Raw genomic sequence first — 17,580 nt, forward strand, 5'->3', positions numbered from 1 at the left:
TTTTGAGATTCATCTACTCCTTCCATGTCTCATTCTCGATCCCAAGGCATAGATTTGCTCCTTTAGGACCGCAAATGCCTCCACTTCCAAAATGTGGTTTCTTCTTTCCAAATCCCCAGTCAAGGCATTTGGTGTTGGAAAGGAAGTTCTCCACAATCGAGAGAACCCTAGAAAGGTTTAAAGGTAAAAAAGTTCTTCCTTCACTGCTGGGAGTAAGACGGCGCTCTTAGGCATCATCCAATCTCTTTGGGGTATGATACCTGGTAAATGCTGCGCTACGTGCGCTCATCACTACATTGACCCCATAAACCCTAGAGCTCCTAGGGCGGCGATGGCGGCAGTGGCGGGGCTCTACCGCCGCGTTCTTCCTCTTCCGGGCATCGATTTCACCTGTCGCGAGGGCAAGGTAAGGCGCCGTGATCAGCGTTTGATCGCGATCGATGCGTATCTCTCGCGCAGGAAATATTTCGCGAGGCTCTCGAGGATGGAACCATGGAGGGATTCTTCAAGCTGATCGCGCATTTCCAGACGCAGGCTGAGCCGGCATTTTGTGGCCTTGCCTCTTTGTCCATGGTGCTCAACTCGCTGTCCATCGATCCAGGAAGAAAATGGAAAGGTACACAGTTTGTTCTTTCTTTCTTTGCCACCTCCATAGATATTTTTCTTTCTTCCACCTTACAAGCTTTCTTTGCAGGACCGTGGAGATGGTTTGATGAATCGATGCTGGATTGCTGCGAGCCGCTGGAGAAAGTGAAGACTGATGGAATCTCTTTTGCCAAAGTTACGTGCTTGGGTGAGTGTTCCGGTGCAAGAGTGGAAGCAGTTCGAGCCAGCGAGAGCTCGCTGGAAGATTTCCGCAGCGTTGTGAAGAAATGTTGCTCGTCGGAGGACGAGCACTTGATTGCATCATACAACCGGCAGCCTTTGAAGCAGGTACTTTGTTTGTGGTCTTCGTTGCAACAGTTAAAACAGCTTAGAATTGACTGGAACTTTTTTTTCTTTGAGACTGGCACTGGACATTTCTCACCGATCGGTGGCTACCACGAGCGAAGAGACATGGCTTTGATTCTGGACGTGGCAAGATTCAAATATCCTCCACACTGGGTGCCATTGAACGTGCTGTGGGACGCTGTAAACACCGTGGACGTATCAACTGGAAAATCGAGAGGGTAAGACGAGTATTGCTTATTTTTTCTCCTCTCATGCACAACTTCATCCTGCAGGTTCATGGTTGTTACAAAGCGAAGCGAACCACCTTCACTCTTGTTTACTTCGGTGAGTGAACATTAAATTCATTTGCTGATCAAGAATCGCGTAAAACTTGTTACTCTCTTGCAGTCTTGCAAAGTCGAGAACTGGAGGGATGTTTCTAGATTTCTCAGCCAGGAACTCCGTGTAGTTGTGCGCAATGCAAAGGTGACAAGTGTCGAGGATGTCTTCTCCGCTATTCTCGAAACCTTTCCGGGCAAGGTAACCGGGTTTGTGAAATGGATAGTGGAGGTGAGGAGATCGAACGATGAATCTGGCAAACTGGACAACGATGAAATGCAGCGATTGACTCTTAAGGTCGGTTCATTTGACAGCAAAACTGATCATCTGCAACTTTTCTATTTCTCCTGTCTTGTAGACAAACGTACTAAATCAGCTACGGAGCACAGATATGTACAAGCGGCTGGCTGGATGGCTCAAGTCGACCCCGTCGTGCCCGTGCGCACTGTCTGAAAAGAGTCTCACAGACGAAGTTGGCGAGGCATCGTGCCAAGGAAAGAGCCTGCTGTGTGGCGGACTGCATAAATCCAAGAGCTGTGCGAGCTGCGTGAGCTGCAAGAGAATGACAAGGACCACCGACGGCCAGGGTGCTGGCGTTCTTATCGGCGATGGCGGGGTCAAGGATGGCAACGTGCAAGTGATAGTCCCAACTGGTTCGTGCGAATTACACCCGACGCCCGTCGATGTTGTGACTGTACTCCTGCTCGCGCAGCCCAGCGAGACGTGGTCAGAGATCCCCAATTCGGAAGTGAGATTGGAGTTTGTCAACTTGGGTGCAACAGACAAGCTTCCAGATTTGCTTCAACTGGAGGTAGCGGAATGGCTTCCTAGATCTTTGGGGCTAATTTTCTCTCCTTCTCCAGGTTGTACACCTGCAGAGGCAGCTGCGAGTGCTCAACTGTAGCGACGAATGAACTGGGGAAAAGAAAACGAGAAAGAACTCCAAGCGAGAAACCATGAAACTCTTATGAACTTTGAACTTTCCTCCCTGCAGTGCCTACAGTGAGCTCCTTCCTTGCTGTGTTAACAAAACTGGAACTACGAACTATCTGCCAGACCTCTTTAAAGAAGTTTTAAAGTACGAGCTTGTGAATCGGGTTGGCTCTGAGGTCCACTCCGAAGAGCCGTGTCCCTCCCGAGACAGCCGCTTCCTCTTCGTCGTCCTCATCAGAAGACGAGTGATGCGACGAAAGGGTGAGCATTTCATTCGATCTGCTGCTCGCATTGACTGCAGTCGCTGGTGCTGGTGTTGCAGGCGAGACCGGAAAATGCGAGGACAAGTGCTGCTGCTGCTGCTGCTCGTGCTGCTGATCGAAAGCTTCGTCCCCGGGAAGCGGGGCGAAAGCCGCTCGACCGGAAGTCGGCCTCTTGCGACAATTGATGTAGAGTTCGTGACGAGCGCCTCGCTCAAAGGAGATGATGTCCCCAGCCTGGAGATCTTTATCCTTGACGAAACGTATCCATCCCTTGGTGAGGACATAGCTCTGGCTGCTACTCCAGTAAGAGTAGCGGAACCACCACAGCTCTCGACTTACAACGTCCTGGAAGGAGAGGAGGCGGCCTTTCTTTCGCAGGCAGGGATCCAGTGGGAACCACCTCTCGGCGTGCTGCTTGGGAATGACCAACCTGTTGAGCTTTCCAACATCGCTGGGAGTGACAACTTTGTAGAAGAGGTGCTCGTGAGCTGCTGCCCCTCCTCCGGTTGCTGGAGATCTCGCTTGATCATGGTACGTGTGCTGTGGTGATTTTAATGGATTCAACTTATCAGATTGGTGGTGATGCCAATTAGAGGCGTGCTGCTGCTGCTGCTGCTGGATCGAGTGAAACTCACCACCACTGGCGAAGCTCATCCTGGAGAGTAAGCTTTCCTGACGACTCTTTTCTTTCAAAGCCTGGAGATTGCTAAAGAGCTGCTGCTGTTGCTGCTGGACAGTGTAAGCCGGAGGAGGAGGAGAGAGGTGGAGCTGCTGCTGGTAGTGGTGGAGTCCATAAAAGGAGCGCTGCTGCTGGAGCGAGGAAGAATCATACAAGCAAGCATCGTGCTCGTGATCCTGGGCCGCCGGTAACACCATCCCTCCACACTTTTGCCTCTTTCCTTCTCTCGCAGACGCTAACCCCCAGTTCAATGCAAACAGGCCCATTGCGCGCTTCTCTCCTTTCTCTCGCGACTCTCTCGGCCGACACGACTGGACGACTCAGCAGCACTGCATCGATCGAGATCTCTCTCTCTCGAGGAGAGAGAGCAAAGAGAGAAAAAGAACGATAGAACAGAAAAAGAGGAGCGAGACTCTCTCTCGTGTGCACAGCTTCCTCGTAAGTAATCTTGCTGCTAGTTTGCGCGACACATTTGAATGAATGAATGACGCTTTGAGTTTGGAGCCAGGTAGGAAAAGAAGCGCTCAAGGGGAGCACTGGCCGACACGCACGACACCGCTACTCCCACACCAACACATTGGTACTTGTCTGTCCCTCCTCCCTCCTCTCCATCCACCATCGCCTTTTATATTGCCGGTTAGACAGGCACTGGAAGATGAAAGGAACGCTCGCTCGCTTCGCTCACTCTTAAGAACACGAGAACACACAGCACTGATGATGATGAACGAAGCAAAGCCAAAAAAAAAAGCGAGGAAGAAGGCGAAGAAGAACGAGGACGAAGACGTGATTTGCGTCGTTGAATACGTATTGCTTTGTAAGGCGGCACTGCAAATAAATAGTATTTGTATTCATTCATTCATTCATGTTGGTTTGTTTGTTGTCTCCTCGCTTAAATTTCTCTCTCTGTTTTTGACAGTCTTTTTTACGCGTAGAAAACATTGAATAAAAGTGGAAAGGATTTTTCCCCTGGTGTCAGCTGCGAAAAAAAATGGTTTTTTTTTGCGGAAGGAAGATTTAAAAAGCGAGAAAGAATATATGGAAATGGATGGATGAGTGAGTGAATGAATGAGCTCAGCTTATCAGTTGCTCATAACGCTACATTCTCACAGGCTTTAAAGCGCGCTGTGTTTGTATACACATTAATGGATTTGCTCCCTGCCTGGCGATGGCTGCTGTGGCTGTGCTGTGTGATTAAATTCTAAAATATACCACCCAGTGTACAGAGGATTTCAATCGATCGCGCCCCCCAGCCAGGGATTAAAAATCTTTCTTTTTCTTGTTTGTTCTTTGCCTCTGTCTTGCTCGCTCACGGGCCGTCCCGTTTGGAGGAGAAACGAGCGAGCTTTGTGCGTGAATTTGGGGCCATACTTATCGCTCGATCATGCCATACGTTGTTTTCTACGCTGGCGAGAGATGCATGACTGGGCTTTCCTGGCAACAAATGCGCGAGGTCAACGGGGATTTCGCCCTTCCACGGGAAAGATTCATCACAGCAAAAACAGAGGAAGATAAGCATTAATGTGGAGTTTTGTGTGATCAATTCCATTCAATCAGGGCTTCGATCGACCAATTTCCATCCGAACCTTGTCCAATTCCCTCTGGATTTTAAGGGCGAGAAGGCTGCCGCTGTTGCTGCGCGAATTCATTGCGAAAAATGCTCCTTGTCTCTTGTCAACTTGTCACCGCAGCAAGACATTTTTGGGCGCGGGAAGCTCAACGCGAGGCACGCCAAACGGACAAAAGCCCACATTGATTCGCCCATTTGGGTCGTATTGGGTTGTCTTAATTTCTCAAATGGAGGCAGGCACGATGGCGATCGATCGATGGGAAGCTAGCTTATTTACTTTTAAGTCTCGTCGGGATTAGCAACGCGAGCGCGAGGAGAGAGGGAGTGGCTTTCACACATCTGGAGTGGCAGTAGCTTCATAAAAAGGTGCGTAGTGTCTTATAAGCATACTTGGGTGGGTTTAGCTCTCCTCTCTCTCTCTCTCTCTCTCGCTGTGTTTTTTATTTCTTTCTTTCGTATCTTTTGGAAGTAAGAACAGCAAATCTGTTCCATATCCCCAGGTAAAACCTCTCCTATAAGCTATACGCTACGACAGTATAGCTACTTACACACTGGATTATCAATCCCTCGCCGGCTTCGTGCTACTTGTGATAGCGAAAGCCGATCGAGATCACTGCTTATGCATGGATTTTGTTTTGATTTGGCCTACCGAAGTCAGCTTGATTTTTTCGATCTTTTGCAAAGCAGGCATGCGAGTTCGATGGCCTTGAGTTAGTTCCTTGAGTGTTTATCCAATTTCACGAGCTTGAGCTTGCATAAATCTGGTTTTTTTTGGAAGTTCTTCTCTGGATCCATCTTAGATCATCTCAGTCAAAGACTTCTCAAATTGGTCCACGCTTTCTCGCTCTGGTCGTTGGGATGTTGAGATGAGTCCATTTCATTCATCATCAGCGAGCAGCTTCTGCCGAAAAGAACCGAGAGAGAAAAACCGAAACTAAGCTTGGAGAAATCACTCCACCTATCTGCGTGTGTGCGAGTGTGTGGTAGTTTTCAGTAGGCGTCCACAGCCTAGGCGCTGCCAAGCGAAACGAGTCAAACTCCGTCTTGAATGATAAGCCTACTCCTTGCGGTGGTATAACTGGTTTGTTGCTTGGATTTTCATTTGGGCGATGGTGGCTGTTTGGAGGCATTTGGATGGAGCCATCGTCCTCGTCTCTCGTCTCGTTCGCGTTCGTCCACCTACATAATCTCTTTTTTACTCGTTTTCTCGTTGGGAAGGAAGCTATAGTTACTTCGGAAAGAAAAACTGTAGAAAAATCTTTCTCACTGCTTGGTTTCTCGTGTGTAGTGCGACTGCGACTCGAGGAATGGGCGAGCTGGAGCTTTCACCACTTGATGAACTTCTCTGTCGAACTAGGTATCATCACACACCACCACAACGCACACCACAGACAAAACTTAAGAACTCGGTTGTTTTCTCCTTGCCTCAAACATTTAAGCAGGCCACTCATACGATGGAGATGTCTTGGCAGAAGCAGTAGTGTAGCAGTCAAATATATCGCACTGGTAAGCAGTTTCTTCCTCAGTCAAGGTCTCTCGTATCATCAAGTTCTCATCCATCATCAAGTTCCCCAAAACTTTTATAACTTTCCACTTCTTCCAGCTTGGTATGCTTTCCAAAACCATCATTCTGGGGAGTGATGATTCCGATTCAACCTTTGCTCCTCCTCGGTCTCCCACGTACTCGTGTTGCTCTCTCGATCGACTGATCCTTGATGGTTGAAACAAGGAGAGGATTCGCAGGAAGGTCCGTCCTGGCCGTGCTTTAAAAGATTTCCATGCCTCGGACGTACTTACTTGGAGGAATGAATGCTCTATGCAGGCAGGGGCAAGCAAACAAGGATCATTTTGGCACATGAAGTGCGTTTAGCTTTAACTCCGGTTGCCAGATCCTCCGAGAATCCTCCAAAGAAAGAGGTAAAAAAGAGTTTTTTTTCTTTTCCTAGGCAGGAAAAAGCGAGTTATTCTTCCTTTTTCAGAAGGAAAAAAATAAAATGGAGAGAATAATTTCACTCAGTTGTTCGTGTGGCAGATCGTCCCATTCATGGCCTCTGTACTTGCTCGCCTATCACGGCTGTTCAAACTCTGCCTTGCTGCTCAGATACGGTATAAATACGGGGCTGGCTGCCTGGCGGACACTGTATCAGGTGCGGACATGGATTGGATGTCTAACAAGACAAAAACGTATACACTACGGTCAGTCTGAAGGATTTGGTTTTTTCTTTTTCCGATGATCTTATCCTCAGCTAAACTCCAAACTTTTCTCGCATGAACATACGAGATCTTTGCGAAAACTTGAGCTTTTCTTGTAAAATCTCTCTAACTCAAGCCCTTTCTTTTCATTGCAGGAGGAGGGTTCAAAGATTTTGCGAGTACTTTGCCTACGTACCAAGTTGAAACACTCGAAAAACAGGAGGGGAGGCGTTTGAGACAAGTAAGTGAAGTTATGACCCTTAAGTAGTGCGTGCGTGCGGCGCTTGTTTGTTTGTTTTTGCTTGATTTCACTTGATCGATCATAGCTTTTCTCCTGGTTGAGTGTTGCATTATATCCCGCCATGATCGTCTTAAGCTAACCACAGTACTTCCCCTACCTCTCTAGAGAGCTAAGCCAGGTTTGCTCGTTTCACTTGAATGTAACTCCAGCTTTGCTTGCAGTGCCTGGTTTGAGAGCTTTAATATTATCCCGTCATGATCGTCTCTAGCTAAGAAATCACAGTACTTGTCCTAGAGCTCCTCGAACTTCCTTCTAAGCTGGAGAGAGAGAGAGAGAGAGAGAGAACTCTAACACTCTTCTTTCCATAAGAGAGCTGCTTAAAGCTTGGAAGAGAACACACCACCACCACCACCACCACCTGGTTCTAGCTATCTATGATCTATCGCTCCTGCCTGGGATAATGGATGCGAATCCAGAAATCTAGCAGTCCTGGGTTTGTGCCTATGCAGTAGCCTCCCAACAAAGTCCCCCCAGTCAGTCAGTCACTCACTCACACAAACAAAGCTCCTTGGAAAACTATTTGTTTGGTGTACTGTCTGGAGTGTCCATGTGTTTGCTCTTGGCTGTGCCTCTTTTGCCTGTGATCAGACTGCGCTTTGAAAGCCTCTTTTTGGATGGAAACTTGGACGAGTTTGGAGTGCGTGATCGTTTGAGAATCACTTGTTTGGTGGTGTCCCATGTGAAAATGTGGGGTCTTCTTCCATCTCTGAGCTGATACTTACAACCTGAGAGCTCTCTGAAGAGCTTCTCTCAGTTTTCCTTTTGCAAAAATATCCTTTTCCGAAAAAACAATTGCTTTTCTTGCATGGAGATGCCTTCTCTGAGCGGATGTTGTCCGAGTGCTCAGCTTTTTCCTAACTTCCCGTAAGCGCTGTTCTTCCAGTCGGCTTATAGTTCTCTCCAGGAACAGCAAGCTTTTTAAGTGGAACTTTGGTTCGACTTAATCAACCTGCGATGAGTGGAAGCCCCAGAGCTTGGATCAGTGTGTGTGTGTGTGAGTGAGTGAGAGAGAGAGAGAGAGAGAGAAAGAGAGTGAGTGTGAGTGAGATTGAGAGAGATACCCCTGGCTTCTCTCAATACTATGCTGTCCCTCTCCGCTAGAAAATCTAAGAGGTCTCCTCACTCTCTCTATCGCTGCTCTTGCTTGCTATACCTCTCCTCTCTCTCTCTCTCTCGATCTTCTTCTTCTTCTTCCTCTGAGTAGCAATGTTTCAAACTCACAGTGACCTTCTACACGGGCCTGTGTATATAATCATCGTCTCTTTCTCTTTCTCTCCTTTTCTTTGTTGCCTTCTTCTTCTTTGTCTTCCATCTCTCTTTCGCTTTTCCAGGCAGTGAAAGTGGCCCTCTTCTGATGAATACCGCCAATTCTTTCGACGATCAACCATGAAAACTCGCTCTCTCCTTCTCTCCCTCTGGGATTAAGATTGGCTTTTTCTTTTCTAGATTTCGTAGAATGATTACCCGGCCGAGTGGTATACGTTTGGAACCTCTCCAGCTGAATTCCACTCACGCTTGAAAACCAAGTTCGTCTAGTGCTAGAACTTTTGGTTGCTTCATCTCTACTGCTGCTTCCCTGCCTCACAGCAGTATACTTCCTTCCTAGGTAGAGAAGCTCTCCTCTTTGGATTGTTTTCTTCCTCTCTCCTCGATGGAATTCTCAAGAGATTTTGGTTATGTTCCAGCAGCAGGAGGCGATCACGAGAGAATTTTTTCGTATCAGCATCATCACTCGGAGGAGGAGGAGCATGATCACCACAGCCGCCTGAGAGTGTTCTTGCCGAGCTGCGCCGCCGACTCATACGTTTCTTCCTCCTCTACTGCCGCCGCCGCTGCTTCCACGGCCGCGCACAACGATTCCTCCTCGGGTTGGCAGACTATGCTCGTCCACAGCCGGCCGCAACAGCAGCTCCTCAACATCTTTCCCGATCACCACGACGATCACTGCGACCAGCTTGGAGCAGCAGCAGCAGTGGAGATGGAGCACAATCAAATGCGTTTCCACAGCAACGTGGAAACGATCCAAAGCTACCATGGTTTCCAGCACCACCACCAGGTCTACGATCACCACTACGCTCCTCCGGACGAATCGATCTATCACAACAACAGCAGCAGCAGCACGACGAGCAGCACCACCGTGAGCTATCACCGCGATCAATCATCTCACGAGGAGGAGCTCCTGATCAAGCCGGGAGGAACATATGGTCAAGGAGGGGCTCATCACCAAGCTCACCACTTCTCGTCCCTGTATCAATACGAGCATCTCTTCTACAAGGTGGTGACTCCCAGCGATGTCGGCAAGCTCAATCGATTAGTGATCCCCAAGCAGCACGCCGAGCGCTGCTTCCCGCTGGATCCATCGCTCCGCAAGAAGGGACGCTTCCTCTCCTTCCAGGAGTCCTTCACTGGGAAAGTGTGGTGGTTCCGCTACTCGTACTGGAACAGCAGCCAGAGCTACGTCTTCACCAAAGGATGGATTCGCTTCGTCAAGGAGAACAAGCTCAAGGCCGGAGACATCGTCTCGTTTGAGAGAGGATCGTCCAGGCACGAGAATTTCTACATCAGTTGTAGGAAGCGGCCGAGAACTCCATCGGATGATCCGGGCACTGTCTCTACTCCTGCCGATCCCGCGCTTCTCCAGATGCTGTCATCGAGCCAGCAAGATCATGACGATCACTCCCCGCAAAAGTACGAGTTTTTCCACAAGGAGGAAGATCACGAAGAGGACGAGGAGATGGACGTGGATCGAGAGGAGGACGAGGACGACAATGTCACGGGCTCTACATCTTCGTCCCAGCAACACCAGCAAGCCATCAAGCTCTTCTCCTCGTCTTCCTCGTCGTCGACGCGATTGTTTGGAGTGGATCTGGCCGCCATGTCCACCACATACTGCTGTTCTTCAGCGGAATCCACCTGATCCACATCCAAAGGTGGGATTTTGAGACAATGGGTCGGTGGATCGATGCATTGGGTCTCGTGGGTCGTGGCTCAATTCCCCGCTAGCGTCTGGAGGGAGCCGAATTGCAGCGACAGAGATTCGAGAATGTTGGTGTTTTTCTTTGCTGTTTATGGAGAACTCCGTTGGTTGTTCTTGGCTTGTCTTGGTTTTGGGCTCCAATTCCAGCGTCCAATTCCTTTCTCGTTTTCGTGCTTGTCAATGGAGAGGAATTGAATTGAATGAGCGGCCATTATGCTCCAGATGTGTTGCGCGGAGGAATAGAATATTTCATACTATGCACGTGGAATCACGAATTGATTCCTTCTTCTCCTTCCTTTCGCCCATCCCATGGAAGGAAGAAACTTAAAGACGCGCTTAATCTCTCTCTCTCTCTCTCTCGCCAGTAGCGCTAGTAGTATAGTACGTGAGAGCAGAATCATTCCTTTATTCTCCATAGCCAGCGACACATCATCGTATCCAATAGGGAAAATTTGAAAGGGGAGCTCTCATGGCGATGGCGACGTCAAAACTTACGGCATAGTTTCACAGCGCGAGATATCTTCTATCAGATTTGCGACTTGGCGAGAGCCAGCTCTTCATCGTTTCTTTCTATTCTCCTCTCAATCTCTCATCCCGCGGGAGATGAGAAGAAAAGATGTCTGTCGAGCCATAAATCTGTGCCAGCACCAAGAACAAAGAATCAGTCAGCGAGAAGCAACACATTTAGTACTTAACTGTAAGAGCAGCAGCCAAATTCAAAGCTCTACTCCTCCACCGCCATGTCCTAGACAGCAACAAGTAGCAGCATTTCGACGACGACAATTATCCCTTGCTCCAAGTTGCACAACACAGTTCGTCCTCCTAGTTTAGCTTCTGGTAATGTGTCGCTCGTCGGTCTCGAGAGCTAGAAAGAAAGAAAGATGGTTAGACGAATGGAGAGAAATCTTAGCATCTTGCGCCTACCTCAAGTCGGACCGGCCTAGCTCGAGCGAGGAGAAGACCTCGCTATCATAGCTCTGCGACTGCTACACTACTACTCGTCTTTCGTTCTTTCTTTCCTGCTCGCACACTGGCCTCTGACTCCACAAAGTAGAGCGCTCCAAGTGCTGCTGTGTGCTTTGTTTGCTGCCATGCAATGCAATGCATGCTCTTACGAGAGGAGTCGAGCTTTTAACCGGTGGCGTAAGCTCCATTGAGTAAGTGTCCAAGGAAGAGAGCTCGAGCCACCTACGGAAACGCAAAAGTTCGCTTAGCGAGCGAGAGAGAATAAACAACGAAGAAAAGGAGAGCGCTCTTCTTTACCTCGAGATAACACTGGAGGAGACGAAGGCGGAGGTGTTGTACTAGTCGTGGTAGTCGATTCGGAAGACAGGATATGATTGAAGGTCGTGATGCGTGCACGTAGCTATATACTTTTGCTGCCGGTACGTTCTTCTCGCTCTTTTCCCCGCTCGCCATTCATATTTATTCAGAGAGTCGCGTGTGCCTTTGGAGGAGACCTCTTCTCTTCACTTCCTGTTTAGAACCCCACCACCGATGCAAAGCCCCCGTGTGTAGAGCTAGAAAAGTGAGAAAAGCAAAAAAGTGCTGCTCGCCCTGTAAGTAGCTGCCTGGCTCTACACTAATTCTCAAGCTTGCTTGCCTGCCTGCCTGCCTGCCTCTTGTTGGAGTGTGGAAATGAGCCGAGTAGCTAGCTCGTAACTCAACTTAGTATTAACTGGTGTTCTCGATTGCTTGCTTCGTCTTGTTCTCTGTGGAGATGAAGAGTCCAACGAGCAAGTAAAGTAGCGTAGCTTCGCAATCATGGCAACTGAGAGCTCTAACTTTCAATCCACCCCATTGCACTTGCACTGACACAAACCGAATAAACTCTCGTCCCCAAAAATCACCAGGCTTGCTTTTGTGCAACAAACAAACTGGAACCATGGAGCACGCGAAAAGCATCCTGAATCATGTCGGCTTTAGACCCGGGTTTCGCAAGCAAAGAAAGTGCAACCTGAGCCACACTGTCTGGTCGTGTTGTATAGTTCTCTGAGCACTCCCCCAAAGTTTTTAGTTCTTCTCTCCTCCCCTTTTTATTACTTCCGCTGTTCTTCCTCCTTGTCTGTAAGTATAGTATATTTTTCCTCGGCCTTGCCTTACCCTGCCTGCCAATCTGAGCTATCTACAGAGGTGCCCCCCAAGATCTCTTGAGCAAATCCAAGCTCCCGGAAGTCAAGGACCGCAGACGACCGTTGACGAACTCCTGGACTTAAAAAACCTGTGAAGAGTTTCCACTGTTGGTGCACGTGACGTGAACACGTATCGTAACTTGAGCCACTTTGTTCCGTAAGCTAAGAGCTACTTAGCGTGCCTGCCTGCCGACAGAAGTCCAAGTAGCTAAAAGCCATTTGGTCGCTTCTCATCCCCTTCTCTTTAGATCACTTAAAAGAATCCCGAAAAACTGGCCCTGCTTGATCCTTGAGCTCTTCCACCCAGCAGACTTTCCTGTGTAGCTTAAGCAGTAGCCTGCCCTGCTCGAACGGAAAACGGACGTGCGAGAAAAAAAAATCCCCCCTCCCGGAACCCCTGCTGTGGCCGTAGTAAGTTGCAAAGTACGTCCAAGACCTGTCCACATTGTCCTCACCTGACTTTCAACACCGCAGCTAGCTAAGCTCTCATCCATCATGGCTACTGCCTGCCCTTTTGTGGCTCCTCTCATTTCTGCAGGTAAAACTTAAAAATCAGCCGCATAGCCACGAATCATCACCTCACTTGCCTTCTCTCGCATCGCTCTGAATCCGTCCGTTCCCCCCAGCCCCACTTCTCCCTCCCCCTCTCTCTAGTATAAACTCATCAGCACCACGCTGCCATTAAGAAAATCAGTCAGAGACGCCAAGCAAAAGCGACCACCACACACACACTATACCTCCACTGACTAACTGCATTTTGGCCATCCCCGCGCTCTTCTCATGATCACTCACTTCGCTATCGCCGCTTCCAGCATAACTCTGACCATTTCCATCGATGGCCAAGATCTTCCTCTCCCACTTGCTGCTTCCTGCAAAGCCAGTATGACGACGAATCAGACCGCCTTTCTGTGAGAAGAAAAAAGAAAAGCAAGTTCTTTCGATCTTACTTACGACTGAAAGTGCTTTGCTAGTTCTCCTTGCGAATCGGTTCGACTGTAACGCGGAACGCCTGAGCAAGAGTTGCGTAACATACTGAGACATCACGATTGGTAAAACAAGAAACTGGAGCGCTTTTGAGTACCTGGATCCAGCACAGCGTACTATATCTTCGCCATAGTAACCGTAGCTGCAATCCAAACGTGGATCGCGATCCAGTACACAATAAGTGACAACCGGGCAACAGGCTGCCTCATAAGAAGTCTGCCAGCCGAAATACTGCCAGGAAAAGCGGAAAGCTCAGCAAAAAAATATTAGACAATTTGTTCCATACCTTAATTCATCAACCCGGTCACCAATGTGATGGCTAGCTTTGGGAAGGAACCGTATCATTCCAAGAGACTTAAAGGCGTTTCCTAAATGTCCTTAGATGTTAGAAAATATGATATGAGGACTTTTCAAAGCTTCGTTACCTTTCTCCTCAATTTCCATAGTCTGTCCGGCATCCATATCTATAGCAACTTGGTCTCCAACGACCATTTTCTTCTGTGCTCGTATATGTGGAGCACTCGGTACAGTCATATGCTTTGGTTGTTCCTGCAAACAATAATCAATATCCAGCTTACAAATTTCAACTGCAACAGAGTACGTACCAGCTCCTCGATCTCGCTCACGGAAGGTACCGGCAAAAACTTGTCTTTCAATTTTTGCAACTCCGAATCCTTTGTCTTGATGCTAAGTTGAAGGTTCTCGTTTTCATGCAGTAACCGTTGAACTTGAGCATCTAGCAAATCAACAATTTCTTTCGGTTCGGATAGTAGCTGCTCCCCTCGTTGTCCAACAGCAGCCTTTGCAGTCAAAGCTTTCAGACTTCTTTCCAACTGCATCGAGTTTTCGGTTCTCTGCTTCAAGTCGTTTTGAAGAATTTCGACTTTCTGATTAAGAGCAGTATGTTCAGCATGGCGGCTGTCCAGATTCATCTGAAGTCTTTCAATCTCAGCAAGCATCGCTTCGCACTGCTGTTGCAGTTCCTTGAACTTGTTCACAGTAAATGTGAGCTTTCCAACAGCCTTGTTGCGTGACGTTTCCATGTTGTCCATTGCCAAGTGATTCTGCTCTATCAGAGTCTCGAGTTCTTCAACTCGGTCTGTAAGTTCTTCGAGCTGCTTGAATTTCAAGTCACTCTCACGCCGCAGCGACTCGATTTCTGGGAACAGACACAGTCACTAACAAGCACGAGAGCTATCTGAAATACTAAAAAGTACCTCGATCTTTGGAGGATATTTCCAGCTGATATGAAAGCAAATCCTGCTCCTTTGTCTCTAAAGCTTCTGTCGTTTCCTTTCTCCGAGATGCGATTTCCGTTAGAATTTCATGTAAAAGCTGCTTAATGATGGACGCGCTCTCAAGAATAACAGCAAGCTCAATATCTTGAGCACCTTTCATGAGCTCGAAGCCTGTCTTGAACATTTCTGACGTGTTCATTGAAGCTGGTTTAAAAAGACGAACCTGCAAAATAATCAAGAAAATAACCACATGAAGCAATTACACGACTTAGCTCGTACCTTGTCTTCGTGATCATCCCAGCTTGATGGTTTCTTTGAAAACACCTTGGTATCCCTGTCAAGCCAAAGGAGCTGCTGAAGTGATGCTAACAACATATCCACATCTGTCAAAGTCGCCAACTTCTTCGCAAAATTTTCCGATTGAAGCGCAAGGATTCTTGTAAGATCTTCCGTTGCAGAAGACAGCTCTTTCTGAAGCCTGTTGTTTTTCTCTTCCATGGTGATCAAAGAGGCTGTTAAACGAGTTTCACTCGCCTCGAACTCCTTTAATCTTGCGGCTTCCCGTTCCAACTCCAGCCATGCGTGTCTCTTAGACTCCTCCAGCAGCTGTTTCTCTTCAAGTGTTTCGGCACATTTTCGTCTCAGAACGTTTAACTCCGCAGCCAACTTCTTCTCCCTGGCACACGATTCTTGAAGTAAAGTCTTGCAGGAATTTATTTCCTCTTGCTTCGAGCATGCTCCAATTTCCATCCCTAGAATAGTAGCTTTCAGGGCTTCCTGCTTTTCAACCGAGGACTTCTGGATGCTCTCCACTTGCAAGAGCTTTTCTTTCACAGACGCTTCCAAAGCACTAAGCTGCTTGTTCGAACGTTCAAGTTCTTCCGACTTCTGAGCTAGCAGCTGCTTTAAGTCATCCCGCTGCTGAGCCACGCCTTTCCCTTTCTTAACCGCGAGGCCCAGCTTTTCTCTCACTGTTGCCAGTCTTTGCTCTGATTCCGCCATCCCTCGCTGGAAACGATCCATTGCAGAATCCAGCTCCTCTTTTATCTGCTTCACTTCGAGAACTACGTGGTTCTTTTGGTCTTGTAAGTTCTTCATCTCCTCTGTTCTGCTCGAAAGCTCAGCTTGCAGCTCCAACTTTGAGTCCTCCAAAAGTTTCTGCTGCAGTAGAAGTTCCTCGTTCGTCTTAACGCTCGCAGCGAGCGTAGCAATGAGAGTGCTGACGCAGTGATCGAGTTCCGTAAATTCCTCACTTTCTGCAGTAGTGCTCGTGGCCATCTCGTCCAACAAAACGCTTGACAGCCTCACCCGCAAGCCATGCAGCTTCGCTTCAAATTCGCCAACCTTCATTTCCATCGACTGCCGGTCCGTTTTTTCTTGAGAAAGGATTCTCTCGAGCTTGCTGTATTCTGATCTTGACGTTTCCAAAGTTTGAAGTGCATTGTCCTTCTCCAACGTTAGGCTTTTCAGCTCTTCCTTCAGAAGCGCAATCTTCTCTTTCGATTTCATCACCTCTGTCTCTGCACCCGATGCGCGTTCTCGAGTCTGTAAGAACTCGCCAGCGAACAAGTTCCCCTTTACGGCAGGGTTAAGTTTTTCGAAGTCCACCGGGACGATCCAAGCGGTGGAAATGATGTCCCCTATTTTCTGTATGCAAGCGTTCTTTTCCTCGCAAGACGTTATGAGTAACTTTTGCTGCTTTTCGCAATCAGCTAGCTGCTGCTTGCATGCCGAACAAGAAACTTCCAGATCAGCCACTGTCTGCTTCAACGCGTCGCGTTCCTCAGTATGCCGCTTACCGCTGCTTGCAGCAATCTGTGCGTCTTTTTCCGCCCTAAGAGCCACTTCTTTGGACTTCTCTAGCTGGAACTGGAGCTGCTCTCGAACTAAGTTCGCGGTAGCAAGATCCTCCTGCATGACCCGTACTGTCTCAAGTATCTCGGCCTCTTGTTTGGCCATCGACTGAGCGGCGAAGTCTCGCTCCAGTTTCACAGAAGTAAGTGTCTCGTCAAGATTGGCGACTCGCCGTCTCAATTCACCACATTCTTTCGAAAGCTCGTCAAACTTATTCTTCGCTTCTTCCTGGCACGTTTCTAGTTGGAGTCGCAGCTGTTCACCAAGTAGATTGGCTTGAGAAAGCTCGTCCAATAGACTCTGTTCTCGTTCCAGCAAACGAGTGACTTCCGCTTTAGTCTGATTTGCTGTCACCACGTCCGACTGCTGTTCGAGTCGCAAAGAAGTAAGTTCTTCGTTGAGATCGATTTGCTGTGAACGGAGCCTTTGTAGCTCCTCTTCACTCTTCTTAACCATGTCGATCAGTGCAAGAACACAAGTTTCCACGGAGGTGTTTTCGCCAGAGTCTTCAATCACATTCGCCACCAATCTTTTCACGTTCTCGGTCTGATCCGCAAGCTTCTTCTCCAACAAGCCAAAACCTGACTGTAGCTTCAAGTTGTCCTCGTCTAATCGTTCGGCATACGTCTCATGCAAAGAAGCCAACTCCTCTAGCTCGCGGACAAACTTTTCCTCGTGAGAAGTCAACCGACTATCCAAAGTGCATAAAGTGTCCAGGTAGCCGTCCTCAAGCCGTCCAAGCCTTCCAAATGCTATATGAAGTCTAGATTCCAAGACGTCCTTGCCAAGAGCTTCCTTCTCACTGGAGTTGTCAAGTTGTTGTTCCAGACTCCGAATCTGCTCTTCAAGAAACCTGCTTCTGTTTTCGTATGAAGATTTTAAACCTGAGTTTTCGTCTTGCAGGTCCTCCACACGTTTCCTCAGGTCTTCTATCATATCAGACTTGGCCGTAAGTTCTTTGCTTGAAGACTTCTGAAGCGCCAGGAGCTGATCTTTCAAAGCTTCGAGTTCTACCGTCATCTCCTTCTGTGATTCTTCCAACGTAACATGCGTAGTCCGAAGTTCAGCTTCACCAACCTTGAGATCTTGCAGAGATGTAAGCTGATCCAAGAGACGAGAATTCTCCGCAACTAGCGCATCAACCTTTCCCCGAATAATTTTTTCCTGCTCCTCCGTGCTCTCAACACGTT

At 48.2% G+C, this 17,580-nt stretch overlaps 5 protein-coding genes across 11 annotated transcripts in view; 3 read left to right on the top strand and 2 right to left on the bottom strand.

Annotated features, from left to right (window-relative positions):
* Nucleotides 1-252: 252 nt before the first annotated feature.
* Nucleotides 253-2,356, top strand: LOC9641398 (glutathione gamma-glutamylcysteinyltransferase 2). 2 transcript variants are annotated; one of them, XM_024678319.1, is made up of 9 exons: nucleotides 253-406; nucleotides 460-616; nucleotides 695-933; nucleotides 1,006-1,169; nucleotides 1,224-1,275; nucleotides 1,339-1,566; nucleotides 1,628-1,922; nucleotides 1,982-2,080; nucleotides 2,133-2,356. In XM_024678319.1, exons 1-9 carry the CDS (start codon nucleotides 254-256, stop codon nucleotides 2,171-2,173), a joined length of 1,428 nt encoding a protein of 475 aa, XP_024534087.1. In that variant the 5' UTR covers nucleotide 253; the 3' UTR covers nucleotides 2,174-2,356. The 2 variants fall into 2 exon arrangements, with proteins under 2 accessions (XP_024534087.1, XP_002973139.2); XM_002973093.2 differs by having other exon boundaries at nucleotides 254-406; nucleotides 1,628-2,080.
* On the bottom strand, nucleotides 2,166-2,990 carry LOC9637890 (B3 domain-containing transcription factor NGA1; the record flags this gene model as incomplete). Its single annotated transcript, XM_002973285.2, has 1 exon — nucleotides 2,166-2,990. A coding segment is annotated over one exon (648 nt), but the record flags the coding sequence as incomplete, so codon positions are not given.
* A 3-nt stretch (nucleotides 2,991-2,993) lies between these two features.
* Nucleotides 2,994-4,979, top strand: LOC112347332. Its single transcript, XM_024678038.1, has 7 exons — nucleotides 2,994-3,010; nucleotides 3,161-3,331; nucleotides 3,405-3,582; nucleotides 3,653-3,724; nucleotides 3,790-4,012; nucleotides 4,254-4,331; nucleotides 4,699-4,979. Exons 1-7 carry the CDS (start codon nucleotides 2,994-2,996, stop codon nucleotides 4,977-4,979), a joined length of 1,020 nt encoding a protein of 339 aa, XP_024533806.1.
* A 3,877-nt stretch (nucleotides 4,980-8,856) lies between these two features.
* LOC112347333 (B3 domain-containing transcription factor NGA1-like) lies at nucleotides 8,857-10,383 on the top strand. The gene has a single exon (XM_024678039.1). It carries the CDS (start codon nucleotides 8,857-8,859, stop codon nucleotides 10,120-10,122), a length of 1,266 nt encoding a protein of 421 aa, XP_024533807.1. The 3' UTR covers nucleotides 10,123-10,383.
* A 189-nt stretch (nucleotides 10,384-10,572) lies between these two features.
* LOC9637892 (myosin-2 heavy chain) overlaps nucleotides 10,573-17,580 on the bottom strand; it is a 9,433-nt gene continuing 2,425 nt past the window's right edge. For 2 of the 6 annotated variants that reach the window (XM_024678293.1, XM_024678298.1), the window contains exons 6-17: nucleotides 14,816-17,560; nucleotides 14,516-14,759; nucleotides 13,904-14,457; nucleotides 13,724-13,847; nucleotides 13,585-13,666; nucleotides 13,396-13,529; nucleotides 13,262-13,346; nucleotides 13,052-13,183; nucleotides 11,446-12,846; nucleotides 11,107-11,370; nucleotides 10,879-11,047; nucleotides 10,573-10,818 (exon numbers count right to left, since the gene is read on the bottom strand). In XM_024678293.1, coding sequence (XP_024534061.1) covers nucleotides 13,415-13,529; nucleotides 13,585-13,666; nucleotides 13,724-13,847; nucleotides 13,904-14,457; nucleotides 14,516-14,759; nucleotides 14,816-17,560 — 3,864 coding nt within the window. In that variant the 3' untranslated portion in view covers nucleotides 10,573-10,818; nucleotides 10,879-11,047; nucleotides 11,107-11,370; ... (2 more) ...; nucleotides 13,262-13,346; nucleotides 13,396-13,414. Of the gene's footprint in view, nucleotides 10,819-10,878; nucleotides 11,048-11,106; nucleotides 11,371-11,445; nucleotides 12,847-12,901; nucleotides 12,990-13,051; nucleotides 13,184-13,261; nucleotides 13,347-13,395; nucleotides 13,530-13,584; nucleotides 13,667-13,723; nucleotides 13,848-13,903; nucleotides 14,458-14,515; nucleotides 14,760-14,815; nucleotides 17,561-17,580 lie in introns of those variants that run through there. The other 4 variants (XM_024678296.1, XM_024678295.1, XM_024678294.1 and 1 more) reach the window with 4 other exon arrangements.

The sequence above is a fragment of the Selaginella moellendorffii genome, unplaced genomic scaffold (genome assembly GCF_000143415.4).
Source record: "Selaginella moellendorffii unplaced genomic scaffold, v1.0 SELMOscaffold_21, whole genome shotgun sequence".
NCBI lineage: Eukaryota > Viridiplantae > Streptophyta > Lycopodiopsida > Selaginellales > Selaginellaceae > Selaginella > Selaginella moellendorffii.